This window comes from Notothenia coriiceps, unplaced genomic scaffold, assembly GCF_000735185.1.
Source record: "Notothenia coriiceps isolate Sejong01 unplaced genomic scaffold, NC01 NC01_scaffold00018493, whole genome shotgun sequence".
NCBI lineage: Eukaryota > Metazoa > Chordata > Actinopteri > Perciformes > Nototheniidae > Notothenia > Notothenia coriiceps.
The window spans coordinates 237,220-253,044 of NW_011351194.1; the positions used below are offsets into that span (position 1 = coordinate 237,220).

The window sequence follows — 15,825 nt, forward strand, 5'->3', positions numbered from 1 at the left end:
GTGTGTGTGTGTGTGTGTGTGTGTGTCCTCACTCTGTGTGTGTGTGTGAAGTGCTTCCTGAGAGAGGTGACCCCGGGGGCGAAGAGGCTGATTGAAAAATAAGTTAATTTCCAGGGCCGATCGATGGGAGACAGGCGCTCAAATATCACGGGAAATTAAAATGCTCATAGCAGCGAGGCAGGGCCCTCTGCTCAGATGCTGACCCCTGCTAATTAATTTCTATGTAGTTATCATTTCATCTCAGGGCCCGTCTCTCACAGGGAGAGAGGTGATAAGTTCTCTTCAATTAACTAATTACACTGAGAGGGTGAATTGGCTGCTAATGTGAAAGCAGAAGGCGGCGTGAGGATGATGATGGACAGCTCTACCTGAAGATCTGTTTCTTCATCATTTTTTAACCTGAATTCAGCATTCACACTAACACAGCATTCATTTTAGCCTTGAGAGTTTTAATGATTTACTATTGCAGGAAATATCTGAATGATTTGACTAAATACACTTTTTATTTAACCTTTTTTCTCTCTCCCTTACTACTTCTCTTTTATATCAATGAAAGCATATTTAGAATGTGAAATGTAAGTTTCAAAAGCATGCATGTCCTATTTATATATATTTGGTCATTATGGTATATTCTTTTTACTTGCTGGTTTATTTCTATTTGAGATTTTATATTTTAGAATTGTATTTAATTTGTTATGTGCAATGTCTTGTTTTGTTTTATGCTGCTGCAACCATAAAAAAAATCCCAAATTGGGATTAATAAAGTACATTTGATCTCATGTCTGCAAACTGCCCAGATGCTATTACACACCTGTATTCTGTCCTCTGGTAGCTCGGTCTTCATGGAGAGCATTTCTCGGGCGTACACATCTGGATAGTGGGCTTCATTAAAAGCTTTCTCCAGCTCCTCCAGCTGATAGGAGGTGAAAATGGTTCTGCAGGCAAAACAAAAAAAGGATATATTATTGTTTAATCCATTTGTAATTTGGATTTCTCTGTGGCTTCTTACTTCAATTTTGAAGGCTACATTTAAAAATATCAGTCAACAGCCCAAATGTAAAAATAAAAACGAAACAATACCCTTGCACTGAAATTTAAAATGAAATGAAGATGGCAACTTATAAAAAGTTTTTTTTTTGGAATACAAGTAGAAGTAGAAATGTAGACGTCAGAAACAATAATGACAATAACAAGTCGTTCTTCTTTGTTTACAAAATGCATGTAAGAAAAAAAAATTAATTTCATTTTCTTCCCCCTTTATAAAGGCCTTTTCATTATTATCTTTAACGAAATAACTGGCAACAATACGATTGTGTTATTTCTATATGCATTTCAGGCTAATACCATATTTAAAATAGGCTAATGCCATTTTTTTTAAATAGGCTAACAGCATATCAAAATCACACACACTTGGATTTAAATAGGCCTCGTGTGTTTTGTATGTTGGTGGTCTTAAATGTGACACCATAAGAAAATAGTCAAATGATTTCCCTAAATAAAAGGCTAGATTTAACATCACAAGTCACACAAATAAATACATATATAGACATCGTTATATTATTTTGTTTTCATTTTCGTTGTGTTTTACCTGTGTCGTCTTTTCTTCCGTTTCTTGCTCTGACTCATGGATGATTTGGAGAACTTCTGATCACCGGAGGAGAGACTCATGTCATCGGAATCTGCGAGGAAACACATCAGAGAGCAACTCAAAATACGGCAAACAATAATAATAATAAAAATAATAAACTATACATTTAATTTATAAATGGTTATTTAAAAATAAAAGTCAGCTTTCCTGCTTTAAATTATTTCCATTATTGGTTCTCCGTCGCGTATTCTCCCTAAACATTGACTACAATTAGTATGAAAAAACTATTTTAGAAATGACCCTATTTTGAAAACAAACGTTTCGATGCATTTAAAAAGAAAAAGATTAGTTGTTATCCCTGGTGAAATTAACTTTCAGTCTCAGCAGTCGTTATCACTCGATCACATTGCGCAGATGCTTTCCATTTTTATTTGCAAGAAAAGTCTGCTATCCCCTTATTTTAGACTGTTATCAATGAAGACATGATGAATAATATGGTATGTTAACACCTCCACCAGAACCCACATTATGTCCCAGAGTGACCGGGCCTCAGTGTGTATATTCAGGACTCACCCGAGCTGGCGGAGTGCTGCGCGTCCATCTGTGTGTCCATGCGCGGCGCGCGGTGCAGCGGCTGCAGGTGCACGTGCTGCGCCTCTGCCAGCACCTCCAGGAAAGCAGGTTGGCTGTAAAACGAGTGTATTCCCTCTGGTCCGAGCAAACCCATGCCAACCCCGAAACCCCCGAGACCCCCGTGTCCGAGGGCCGACCTGGCGGCCAGGACGTGCGTAGTGTGCGGCAGAGCCTCCAGCGGCCTCCGGGGCGCCGCCGGAGGATCCTTGGTGAGGCCGAGCAGCTCCTGGATCCCGAAGCCCGTGCGCCTGTGCACCGTGGGAGCCATCTTCCAGCCTGGATGCGGATGATGGGAAAGCCCGTGGTTCACGCTGGTGTGTGATGCTGGTTTCTGTTTATTCTCAGTGTCAGAGAGAACAACTCCCTCCTTCCCTGTCATGGTGTTGACTATTTTGCTTTTCCTCTCCCTCCAAAACAAAAAAGAGTCCCAGACGCAATCAGCCCGGTGATGCTGCTTCTTTATCTCCCTGCCCTCCTCTCTGCTGCGCTTTTTAACCAGCAGGCAACAGGCGGCAGCCAATCACAGGAGGGGGAGACTCCAAGCTGAAGTTTGCACGAGCCCCCATGGTTTATTAAAGTAGATGACACTAGGCTACTTCTGCCATTTAATTGGGACAAAATATCGATCATATTTATCTTTTTGCCAAGATATTGATGAGGATGTAGGTAGATTGTCCAACAAAAAACGAAAACTTAGATTGCCTCTTCAGGCTATTGTGACAGCAGAATCATTAGGCCTTTTTCAGGAAAGCATGTTGTCTTAATTTCATTTTCAGTCATGATATCATAAAGTCATATTTATTTATCAAGTCATCAAATACGAATCGAAAACATTAAGAGCTATGGGATATTTCTTTGCTGAAATTTAGATTTGTTTTTGGAGGTGAAGGGGCATTAAAGTGATGTTTGGCTATGAAAATTAGATAGAAAATAAATCACCAGTAAAGAAAAAACGAAATGTTTTACTTTCACCGTAACTCTCCGTGTTTCTGATCATCTGCTCCGGGAGTCCAACAGATCCAATCATCCGGATAAATCGAGGAGAAACGAGGAGCTTAATTTGCAGCACGTTTGTCCTAATTTAAACACTGCTAAAAATGAAGTGAGAGTGAGAAACCAGATTTATGGACTAAAAATACTGTAGCCAAAAATAAAATGGGCCAATTCATACTTAATATACAGCTCCTACTTTAGCAGATAAATGCAGAGTTGAAATGGTTTTGATGACAAAGGAATAGTCTCATTAATAATATCAGCAAAATTATACCACTAAACGAATCTATTATGACACACATGCCAATAAAACCTATACTTTAGCCATTTAAAGCATCGGATTACACCAAAGTGCACTATTGTAAAAACAAGGGAAACGTGCAAATTAAAACACAGGTCACGGTTTTTTCAGTGGTCAAATTAAAATAAACAATCATAAACTCACATTAGCCAATTTCTCTAACAGTTAATTAATCAATTCAGCTTGTTATTAGGGAGACTGCCCACTGATTGATCCGTTAGCTCCCTCCCTAACGTCCCATATAACCCTCGCGGTGATTTGCATATTCTAATTAGGTTTGTGCACTAAACGTTTTGTCTTTGGCGACAGTCTGCGCATCTGTTGATAGGTTATTAAGCGTGTTTTATTCTGTGACGGGTCACAGGATAAAGAAAACAATATCCCAGTTCAGGGTATTTAGGACACACCATGGGTGGCAATTAAATATGAGACAAACAGTAATAGTGGAGCAAATGCCAGAGCACCAAACAACAACAGATTTGTTTACCTCCTGAGGTTCATCCTTTATCTCTTTGAGGGTCTGATAACAAACACAAAGCTGCAAACTGAAAGTTACAAAACGTTTCGGCGCAATAATCTGAGTGAAAGTGAGCAAAGACATGTTGGTATGTCAGGGGAAATCATCCTTTTCACTCGTTTATTAAAGCACAGATCAAATTCAAACGCACTGAAATGTGAAATTAAGTAAAAAATACTCTCATTTTCTCCCTGTTACCGAAAACCTAATCCTCCCTAATCAGCTGTTATTCAATTATTGCGGAGTTTCAATCGTTCAGGGATAATGTGCGGCACACTTTTGGACATCTGGACGGATAATTACGCAGAGGAGAGTTTATGGAGATGAGTGGACGCCTGCGATGGAAGCGCAGATACAGTCTCCATCAATGGGACATGTGGTGATGAATAAATAAAGAGGTAGCTGTTTGGCGGCCATGCGTCAGGCTGTCAGTGACGGTCAAACCCACAACAGATTTACTGCTGGTTTGTAATCTGAGATGTGATCAAGAGATGCAGCCTCACCCGGTCAAGTCAATTATGAGTCTCAATGTTGCTTTGTGTGCATCACCCTACGTGGAAAGAGACTGCAGAGCATATATTTAGGGGGACAAAACGTGAAAATAATGCATTATTTAAAATAATAAAATATTATCTTTCATGTAAGACAGACATTGCTTCAATAATAATGTTTTTGTTTTTTTGCTAGAGTCAACTGAAATCTGTACCAGATGGAGAAAAAAAATGTTCCAAAATGTGCTCCAAAAATTCATTACAACAAATACAATTCTCCAGATGATAAAAACTAGAGGGAGAAAGAGAGAGGAGTGAAGCGACTTAAATTACCTTCAGCATCTCATGAGAAGCTATTAGAGAGACATTTCATTAGAGTTGAATGAAGAGATCAATGCCATACCAACAGCTATGCTAATGAAGTTTCCACACTACACACACACACACACACACACACACACACACACACACACACACACACACACACACACACACACACACACACACACACACACACACACACACACACACACACACCTCTCTTGGATCAGGTTGCAGTATAGAAACACGTTTTTGCAGCATCACATCTCACCGCTTCTGAACAAAACTGCAGCTTCTTCAAAGCTCCTCAGCAAGGTTCATCTCCATCTCATTACAAACCTCTACAGGAAATAAAACATGATCAGAAGGCAAGAGAGAGAGAGGAAGTATAAATAGTACGATCATAAGATTCATCTTAATTCAGTGTCTAGAAATTGTGTGAAAACATATGGGAATTTAACAGTTCGTTTTTTAGTTTAAAATGTTTTTGATATAATGCGCTTTGTGAACGTTTTTTAATTCTTATTTTTTTACATTTTCTATATAAATTGTGATTATGTGGTTAGTGTGATCTATTTTGGCCATGGTAATCCTGACATGAAAATCTGATATTGTTATAGACTAAAAGGTTCTGTCACTGACATCAATACACATGTTGGCAACCATAATGCAGAAATAACCAAACTAAAGCTCTATCACTGAGGTGAACATAAACATCTGTACTGCTGTTCACAGACTGTTCACAGACTGTTCACAGACTGTTCACCGACTGTTCACAGACTGTTCACCGACTGTTCACAGACTGTTCACCGACTGTTCACAGACTGTTCACAGACTGTTCACCGACTGTTCACAGACTGTTCACAGACTGTTCACCGACTGTTCACCGACTGTTCACAGACTGTTCACGACTGTTCACCGACTGTTCACCGACTGTTCACAGACTGTTCAACGACTGTTCACTGACTGATAAGAAACACAATAAAGAAAGAAAACACAGGTAACATCCGGATGAGCCAGATTCCTGAAGGAGAAACAGGACACCTGTCGTGGAGATCCAACACCCCAACAGAGTCCACATTCATTTCTTATTACATGCTTAATGTACAATAAAGTATGTATTGAAGTAAAACATTAAGATACTTGTAATTCATTTGAGTATTTTCACATTATGCTACTTTAACCTATATACTCACATTTTGTAGGCAAAGGTTCTGCTTTTTACTCCACCACATTTATTTTACATGTTTAGTTACTTTTAGATTTAAGTTGTTAAAACAAAAATATAAATTGACACATATTATAGGCTAACCCATTAGTGTATAAAGTAATTAAAATGAACCCCACTGTTACAGTTCAACATTGAAGTGATGAATACAGCATCAATAATTTAGTAATTTTAATAAAATATTTAAAAAAATATCTTGTAATTAAAAGTGACATTTTGCGTAACACATACTTTTACCCTGGGTGCTTAAAGTACTTTCTTTTTGGCCAATACATTTTAACTTCTACTTAGGTATGCAGGACTTTTACTTGTACCTGAGTATTTGTACACTGCAGAATTGCTACGTTTACTTAAGTAAAGTGAGTAATTCTTCCACCTGTGATTACAAGTATGAGTATGAGTCATATGTATGAGTTATCTACTATTAAAGATATATTAATTCCCGACAACTATTGAAAAACATATTTGAGGTAGTATCAGTCTGGGTCAGGGATGGGGTTCTGCCGCGGTTCAGCTCTTTCTGTCTGATCCATCTTTGTCTTTGTTTGAGGCTCCAGAAATGGCTCTTCTAATCTAGCTAATTGCCGTTTCCCAGAGCTCGGCATTTAAGAAGAAGAGCTGGGTCACCAAACAGCCGTTGATCAAAACATCCTATTAAGGTGAAGAAACAAAAGGCTCTCACAGTCCTAACAATGTGCCAATGGTGATTCAACAGTTTGCTCCGTGGCCACAAAGCATTAATTAGGGCAATAACTTCATGCCATTGCCGTTCTATAGTCTCCATTTCTGTATGAGTGCATCTATTTGGGCTCTGAAGTTTGTCGGGGACTCTGACTTGCCGAGTGTGCCACATTCCCTTGTCCCATGTGCAGATGTGTTATTGGCGTAATGAGGAAAATACTTTGGGAAAAACGTGGGAGAGAGGCCCCCATACCCCAAAACTTTCCTGACAAAATAATATTCCTCATTGCGGTTGCTACCTAACGAGAATTGACATAATTACTCGGGCCCATTTCTTGTCTAATTAGCACGCTTCCACAGCGGACAGGGCCTAGCAGCGAGACAGGAGAAGGGAATCGGACAGGCATAGCGGTAGCAACACAAAAAGGGGCCTCTGGTTCAGCGTAATTAGGTGAGACAATGCCCCTGACTGTTTTGAGCTATGGCTGGGCTCAGAGCTGGGGCCGAGCGGACGCCCCGAGAGCAACGTCTCCCAGAGACCCTAATAAGCCCCTAATTGTCTTTTTGTGATTCACAGGGGCAGCACTGGCAGACATGAAGACAGCCCACTCTTGGTGTCCTGCAGAGAGCGTTTCCCTCGTCCAGCAGGACCGGAGAGATTTGAGTTGACTCTCCCAGGACCTACACTGTTTGGCCCTCAAACTCAGGACAACTTGTGTTAACGTCCTGCGACAGCTTCCCAAACCTGGAGAGCTGCCAGCATGTTGAAGACAGGCTAGGTTTCTCAGGCAGCCATGGGGTGTCCACAGAAACATTTCAGATTATTTTTTCTGGTTTATTGGATGCTGAGAAAAAAATCCTTGATAATTGTGTGTGAACCCTTTATAATCATTTGAATATAGTTAGTCTTGGAATTACAAACAAGACTTACATCTTACACATTCAGCAGACAATGAGCATAAACAACTTCTATTTTAAACTCTTAATAATATTCGACTGTTCTTTAAGTTTTGGTTTGGTTTCCACCAACTCCTCAGGAAACATCTGTCTCTTTAGCTTCTAAATGCTACACTGTGTTCCCGAGCTATTTACTAGTTCGATGCTGGGCAATTAGGGCTCGTAAGGTTTATCCGTTTTTGTTTCTTTTTACCAAAAAAGACCCCATAGAGCTGAGGTAAACTGCAGGGATGGTTGATAATCATCTGTGGGTTTGTCACTATATCGTAACCCCTTTGCTATCAAGTATGTTTGTATAGAAATACTAAAAAGTCAAACTTTAATTGTGGGATGACAATCTTTTTCCAGATTCTGCCTATTTCAATTTGAAATCCATGTTTTTTTTTCCACACAATGTTGTTAAGGCCAAGGTGATGTTTGTTGTACATTAACGATATTGACTTAATTCAAATATTACATTTTCTTATCCAGATCTGAACTATTTCTACGACTAGAATCACTTTCTTTTCCCCTTAAGCTTAAGAAAACACTTAACCACAAGCAGCTGGACTCTACAGGCTGAATTTCATCACAGTGTTTAACCACACACACACACACACACACACACACACACACACACACACACACACACACACACACACACACACACACACACACACACACACACACACACACACACACACACACACACACACACACACACACACACACACACACACACACCATATGTTTGAGGCCTCTTCAAATGGCAGGTGGTGTCCAGAAGACTCAATATTTCATCATTCCCTCTTTCTAACATCCCCTGCAGTCAAGGACTCTCCGATCAGAGGACCGTCAATCCGATGTGCCCTCACTCCTTTAATTAGCTGTCAATTAGTGCAAATGAATCAACTGTTCGCCTAATTAAGCAATGCCACCAGGCAGCTCTCAGATACAGGCCATTGTGTGGCAGCATGAGAAAACCCCAGCTAGCAAACTCACTTTGGATCAGGAGTGCAACTTAACGATCACACTTACACACTGTGTGCAGAGAGCAGAGTGTGTGTGTGTGTGTGTGTGTGTGTGTGTGTGTGTGTGTGTGTGTGTGTGTGTGTGTGTGACACACTTTATGCTACAATGATCTTGCAGAGCTTAATTATTTTCCTAAATCATGTTGAGTTATTTTGTGCATCTTGAGCACCATGGTGGCTTTAGTCCACACCGTTATGGATCTAGGGAAATATTCTTCTTTTAACTTCATCTACTGCCAGCTTCTGTTAATTGGCATATTCCAAATAATGGTATTTATTAGAGTATATAATTAACAAATACTATATGTTTTATTAGGAAATTGGGTGGTATCAATATTTTTGCTGAAATTAGCAAAAGTGATAATAACATGAATCCATTAATCAACATTTTAATAACCCTTATATAATGTAATTAAGTATCATCTATTTTTTTATATAATGAGTACATGAGTGCTTGTTGTACATATATTTGTATTTTTACTTTAGCAAGTTTAAGTACATTTTTAGGTTCAGGACCTTTACCGGAGTATTTCTAAACTATAGTACTTCTTAAAAAAAAGAAGAAGAGATCTGAAGCCCCGAATAACCTCGACCTCTCAAACCTTTCTGACCTCTTGCTCAGACATACAACAACTTTAGGTCATCCGACGCCCAACCTCCACACACCTCTCACCCCTTCCCATCTCCGGATGAGGGGGACAGGGTCTCCTCCTTTACTGACTCCTCCCTCTGGAACTCTCTCCCCCGACACCTCAAACACATTTCCCTCACTCGCCCTTTTTTTACATTACAATACATTTCATTTGGCTGACGCTTTTATCCAAAGCGACTTTCAATAAGTGCATTGAAACCAACTCAAAAAGCAAGAATCCTGTACATTTCCTATCCAAGTATAAACCCAACCAGATTAAGTGCTACTGCATTAGCTTCACTTAAAGCCAAATCCTTTCTAAGTACCATTTTTTTTCTAAATTGCACTCAAACGGTTTCTGTTTTTTTCCGTTTAAAATGGCCTTCGAGTACCTTCTAAGCGCTTTACAAAATACAAGTATTATTTTTAACCCACTTTCACATTTATACTAAACAGAACTAAAAACAGACTCCCACACAAGCACTTAACTCGCCCTTTAGGCCTTTAATGTTTTCTAATCTCCCAAAGAGTTTCATGTGTGACCCTCTGGAAAGATTTACTTTCACCAAACATGTCACCCATCCCATGCCGGATTATTCAAACTGTCACTGTATTTGGTGATGCATTTAAAATATAAGCTCATGAGCATTTTCGGTATGACGGTTTTCCATCTTTGTCTATAACATTTGTCCTCCTGGTGTCTGACCCTTTCCTCAGTGTTAGAGAACATTTCTCATTTGAGTGTGACATTTTTGACACTGATCAGAGTTGTGATTCATACTCTGAATTTGTATGACTTTCCTGGGACTCTTTGTTTTGCTCCCACTGAGATTGCAGAAAATGAAGTTGCCATGCAGTCCACACACTTCATTTACAGAGTTGAAATGTAATCTCTACAAACATCTGTTCCCTTCTGACTCTCAAGACAAGAGCCTGATCATCTTGTATTCTTAAGAGACAGATCTTCTTCTTTCTGTTGCGTGAATACAATTCTGACATGACTTTGATTTCCGTCAGTTTTTCCATCAGAGGCATTGAATTAAGCTCTTACATTTTGTATGTATACAGTTATATATGATGGTTGCTTTTTTAACGAGGATGGATTTATAACCACAAAATAAATTATAATTCTCACTTAAAAAAAAGGGACATGCTTCTTTGCACTCATACACACAATGATAATGATTGATTAATGAATCTGTTAAGGCGTTGAAAAAGGTCAAGTAGGCTACTAATTAAATGATCTACACCTCACTGTGCTTTTTTCTTTGTGTCAAGAGCATGAGCTGCATGTGTGACCTGAGCAGTTAGTGCAGTGATAAATCAATTAGTAAAACATTAGATGTAAAAATATACCAAATGTTTGTTTTGGAAAAGATGCAGAGCCGTAAATTCAGGATTTAATAAATGCTGACGTCATGAGGGGAGGCCACCCCAGACATGGGAAATAAATTGTTCAGAATATTAGGAATCAGTTATTAGATTTTGTTGTTAAATTCTACTTTTGCAAGCTTTATTGAAATTGGGAAGGACTTTTTTCACCTTGATTTCCTCAAAATCAACAGCAAAAGTCTATAGCGTCAAATAACTGCCTCTGATTAGTAAGGTACATGATTCTTTGCAGGAAATGAAAACAAAAGGTTTTGTTTACCTGCATCGAAAATGGTTGAAAAGCAGGTTAGTTGGTTTGACTCCAAGTTCATTAAAAGCTTTAATAAATGTTTGGTAAGAGGGTTAGGTTAGGTGTCAACTGTGTTTAGTATTTTTAGTAAAAAGTGTATACTTGTTGGATTCCTGAAATCAATTTTTGGTTTCCACATGTATTTCCCCTTTTTCATTTAAGAATTTCAGTTTAAGATTATGATTACTTTGTAACTGTCATTGTTTTAAAAAATGTTCAGGAAGGCTCCTGAGCTAACATCCTCTTAGAGTTGCAACAGTTACCAGTCTGACTGGTTTGTTATATGTCCTTTTGCATGAGTAATCAAGCTAGTTTCCCCTTAGGGAAGTATTCAAGTTGTGCTATTCAACAAAAACAAAAAACATTTTAAAACCCTTCTCCACACAGCCAGGAACACATACATTTGCCCTAAAATAGTCAAATTCAACATTTGATGAAATATACTGGAACAAGCCCTAAAATCCTCCTCGGTAAATGTGTCCAATACTGCAGAACATTTCAAGATTCCCTCCATACTAAAACCCGTCCCATTTTCCACCATCATCACAAAGCTTCATTGAGTCTGAAGCTGGTTCCCTGAACCACAGTGATGAGGAGACGCTTTGTGTCATGAAGAAGCAAACTCATTTTCAGGCACGTGGGCAGTTCAGCCATGCTGCCTCCCTCCCTCCAGCAGCCACTCTGGACCATTACAGGCAGTAATTGTTATTTAATGGATTAAACATTCATCCTTCCTGTGCAAACCCCCAGAGGGCCCGACGACAGCCCCACCGTGTTCACACCGCTAAACATCCCCCCCACACACACTCCAGGCAGCGCTCATTTGACGGCAGTGTTTGTGCTTGAAATTCAATTACCCACTTATTGATAGCTCTCAGGGGTGCTAAAGAAGTGGACACGGTGCTGGTGGAGGACTGGATGATTTCCCAGGAGGCCTCAGTCTGCTCCACACATCTCCAGCTGGATCTATTTCATGGCTTTACTCATCAGCGGCCGACGCAGATGGAGCAGAAGCAGCCGTCATACACCTGCACACACCAGCGCACGCAGACACAACACAAAAACAACTCATTTATTATTGTACATGCTGACAGTCTTAGAGTCAGTAGACATTAAGTGAGCTATCTAATGGTCAAGAAAATGGCCTTTGAAAATATAAAATGAAATAAATAAAATATAAAAAGAAATGTATTCATATAAAAGAATATATCCCCAGAACAATCGACCTAACCTACAGCAGGAATATGTTTTATTTAAAAAAGGGTATATACACTACACTGTACATATATTCTGAGTGTCAGTCTTTAAATGTTAGCGTACAATGTTAGTGTAATGTTTGCATTTTATTTACCCAAGTCCACCATTATTTCTCCACATTGTTATTTTATTAGTCTTATCTATTTTTGTTCTTTAAAGATTATATGATATTTCTTGTACTTTTGTCCATCATGAAAGGGACATCTGGGATTTTGGGCAATGCAAGTAACATTTCCTTGACTAAATCTACGTTATAAAATAAATATTTAGTCCAAACATTACATACATTATATGATATCTAAAGAAAACACTACAAACGTTTGACCTGGGCGCACCACCCTGGCACATGAAGGCAGCCTTGACATACATTATGAATTCATTCCTTACAACAAAATCGACTCCTTGGTAATCCCACCCCTTCTCTGATAATGAGTGTAAAATTGATAATCTATAAAAACCTCCATAAATCTCCAAAGGTTTTAAGGGAAAACTGTTGGTTTTATTGCTGTAGCTTTAGCTCATCAGGGCTTGGCTCAGCACTGAAAGCCACAGGTAGCCCTACAGGTTAGCCACGCGTCTGAAAGTCCCCAGAGGAGCCTCGGCTTGCCGCTGGCCTCGTTCCCCCGCTAATTACAGCACTCATCTCCGCTCTCCCATGAGACACAACCACTCTGATGACAAGACGCCGCACTGTTTGCAGCTCTGCATCAGCAGGCAACAGCTGGGGCCGCCGGCTGCACGTCAATACTCAGAGGGAGGGGGGGTCGAGAAGGGAGTAATGACAATGTGTGTGTATGTTGGTGGGGAACCATGATGCATTCATTCACACCAAGCAGGGGTGATTATCCAACTCACTGTACCTTCTGCCCGCCTGACCACCATGGGGTCAAGAGCCTTCAGCCACTCTGCACCCCGTCTCTGGAACTCTCGCCCACAAGACATCCGCAATATGGACTCACTCTCAACCTTCAAATCCAGCCTGAAAACACACCTTTTTAAATTGGCATATTCAATATCTTAATAGTTTTTCTAAGCTGATTGTTGTTTTTAAGTCTTTGTTTTTAAGTCTTGTATTACTGTGTGATCTTCTTTGTTGCTTGTTTTTAATTATGCTCTGTAAGGTGTCCTTGAGAGCTTTGAAAGGCGCCCATAAATAAAATGCATTATTATTATTATTATGTTGCTTTTTGCAGATAACTCTTGCTACTATAGGCTGCCCCTTCTCAGATGATTAGGCAAGTCATTTGTCGCTTTACTCTTAGACAAGTATTTTCTTATGTTTTAACGCTGAATGACTTACAAGAAACTCAATAGCAAATCTTTGTGAGAGTCAAATTGGACAGACAACCATTGGTCAACAAAATGGTATAAATGTTAGTCGATTTAGATGTTTTTGAAGGAGAGGGCAGCCCTAATCTGTTGAGATGTATTTCTGCTTTGACTCCAGAACTCAATAACATGCAGTCTGAGGTCAGCTATACCACATCATGTAATCCAACATGAGTTTGGATTGGAAAATAAAGATGAATCTTGTTGTCCTTTCATGTGACAGGGTCAGCTTACAGCCTACATGTCCCTAAGGATGTCAGGGGATCGATGAGCTCTGTACATACTGTACTCCTCGCAGTGTGATTGCACTGACTGTTCATTAGCAGGACGCTGGGCTTTAATGGTCTGCACGCTTCTGTCGGCCGTAAATCTCCAAGACTCCACCCAGGTTTGCTCCCCTGTCTCATCAAAGGGCTGTGAAGAATGAAGTCAGTGTGATGAAAAAGAGAATGAGATTTATCTGCCTCCCTCCTCCTCCTCCTCCTCCTCCTCCTCCTCCTCCTCCTCGTCTTCAACGCACTAAGACGAGCTTGTGAGCGCAGAAAAATGACAAGTGGGATCTCGCCGAGACACACCCGTAGATTTGATGATGCCACTGGATGCGTTTGAGATGCTGATGAGCCTGCTGCTGGCCAAAAACAGGAAGGTCAGTGTGTCTTTCCGCCATGTCCAAAGTGAGTAAAGTGAGTAGTCAAGAGTAGAGACTCAAAGCAGAGGAAGAAAGACAGAAGTGAGGTTTACTTTGTCTGTTTAGACCAGGAGGAAGCAAGAGACAGGCAGCCGCCAAAAGGTACAAATCATGTGGTTGCAGCACAAATACATATAGACACAGTAAGTTTATCTAAATATCCCTCCGGCATCACTTTACCCAAAAATCAAGCAAAGACCCACTATCTTAAAGACATGCTAATTCCTTAACAGCTCTTGGACAGCTGGCTGAAATTGAACATGCACCACTTCACAATTGTACTTTTTTCCACTTTTCTGTGTTTTTATTCCAAGTGTCCTTATTGTGACATTTCTGTATCTGTGCAAAAACTCCTTTAATAGCCTCTTAAACAATGTTGTTTTTAGGGGACAACTTGACATTTGACTTCTATTATTACTCCTCCCTTCAAAGTTTGAATGTACTGTATTAGGGGCACCTTGTCTAATAAATATACGGTTTCACACAAATGTTATCCTAAGGAATTTCTTCACGGTGGGGCGTCACAGTAGCTCACCTGGTTTCCTCCAAAGAGTGTGTCCTTACTGCAGGGGCTCGGTATCAAATCCTCCTTGTGACCCTCAGCTGCATGTCTTCGCCTCTCTCTCCAACTGTTCTATCAAATCAAAGATGAAAACAGAGAACAATATAAACAATAGAATGAAGTACCGTCATCAATGATCAGTTAGCCTGTTTTAAGTTAGATACTGAGCCACTTTCTTTGCTATTTTCCCCACAAAATATATTTTCTTCTTTTATTTAATTTCTTTAAAACCCTCTTTTAAATATAAACCTTAATGATGATTGATAAAAAAAATTCGGGACCATTTATCAGATACCTGAATCTTGTTTCATATCTCTGCACCAGATCACATTTTTTGTTTTAATTGATCAATTATATTTTCATTTTCAAATATGAACAGCGCGCCCCTGTTGCTGGTCCTTCGTCAGTTTAAAGGCAATTTTGTAAATATTTCTTTATTCGTTATTTCATTTCATATGCAAAAATTCAAAAATATTAATCATGATTTTTTTTGCAGCTCGAAGCAGAATGCTAATAAATAACCTTATTTATTGTCTGATAAAACAAGCTGACAGGGATGAAAGTGCTCCATTAAGAGTCAGATTGAATCTCTCTTTGTATATTCCACCAATAACTAACAGCCACAACCTATCAACACCAGTCGGATGAATCATTATGATTATCTATTATAAAAAGACACCAGATATGTTTCAATGCTGGTTGAAGGTCTAGCTATTCATCTTTTCAGAGGGGCTAATTGTGAGAAAATGTTGTTTGACAGTTGGGTGATGTCATGGTCTGTCCAGCGAGTGTGGGGCAGTGGAGAGTGAAGACATGTTGCTGCGACCCATTCATTCTGACCTTTTTCATGCAGTTCCAGGTCAAGAAATTTAGGTCAGAGAACAATGCACTCTCTCTGTTAGTCCGTAGCGGGGTGCCAGAGACCCTCTCATGCTTCCCTCTGACCCCCAAGCCTTC

At 39.7% G+C, this 15,825-nt stretch overlaps 2 protein-coding genes across 2 annotated transcripts in view; one reads left to right on the forward strand and one right to left on the reverse strand.

Annotated features, from left to right (window-relative positions):
• LOC104951086 (visual system homeobox 2-like) overlaps positions 1–2,767 on the reverse strand; it is a 5,606-nt gene extending 2,839 nt beyond the window's left edge. Inside the window, exons 1-3 of the mRNA XM_010777727.1 lie at positions 2,162–2,767; positions 1,589–1,679; positions 812–935 (exon numbers count right to left, since the gene is read on the reverse strand). Coding sequence (XP_010776029.1) covers positions 812–935; positions 1,589–1,679; positions 2,162–2,600 — 654 coding nt within the window. The 5' untranslated portion in view covers positions 2,601–2,767. The remainder of the gene's footprint in view (positions 1–811; positions 936–1,588; positions 1,680–2,161) is intronic.
• Positions 1–15,825, forward strand: part of LOC104951087 (BTB/POZ domain-containing protein kctd15) — a 292,312-nt gene that overhangs the window by 233,528 nt on the left and 42,959 nt on the right. The window lies entirely within an intron of this gene.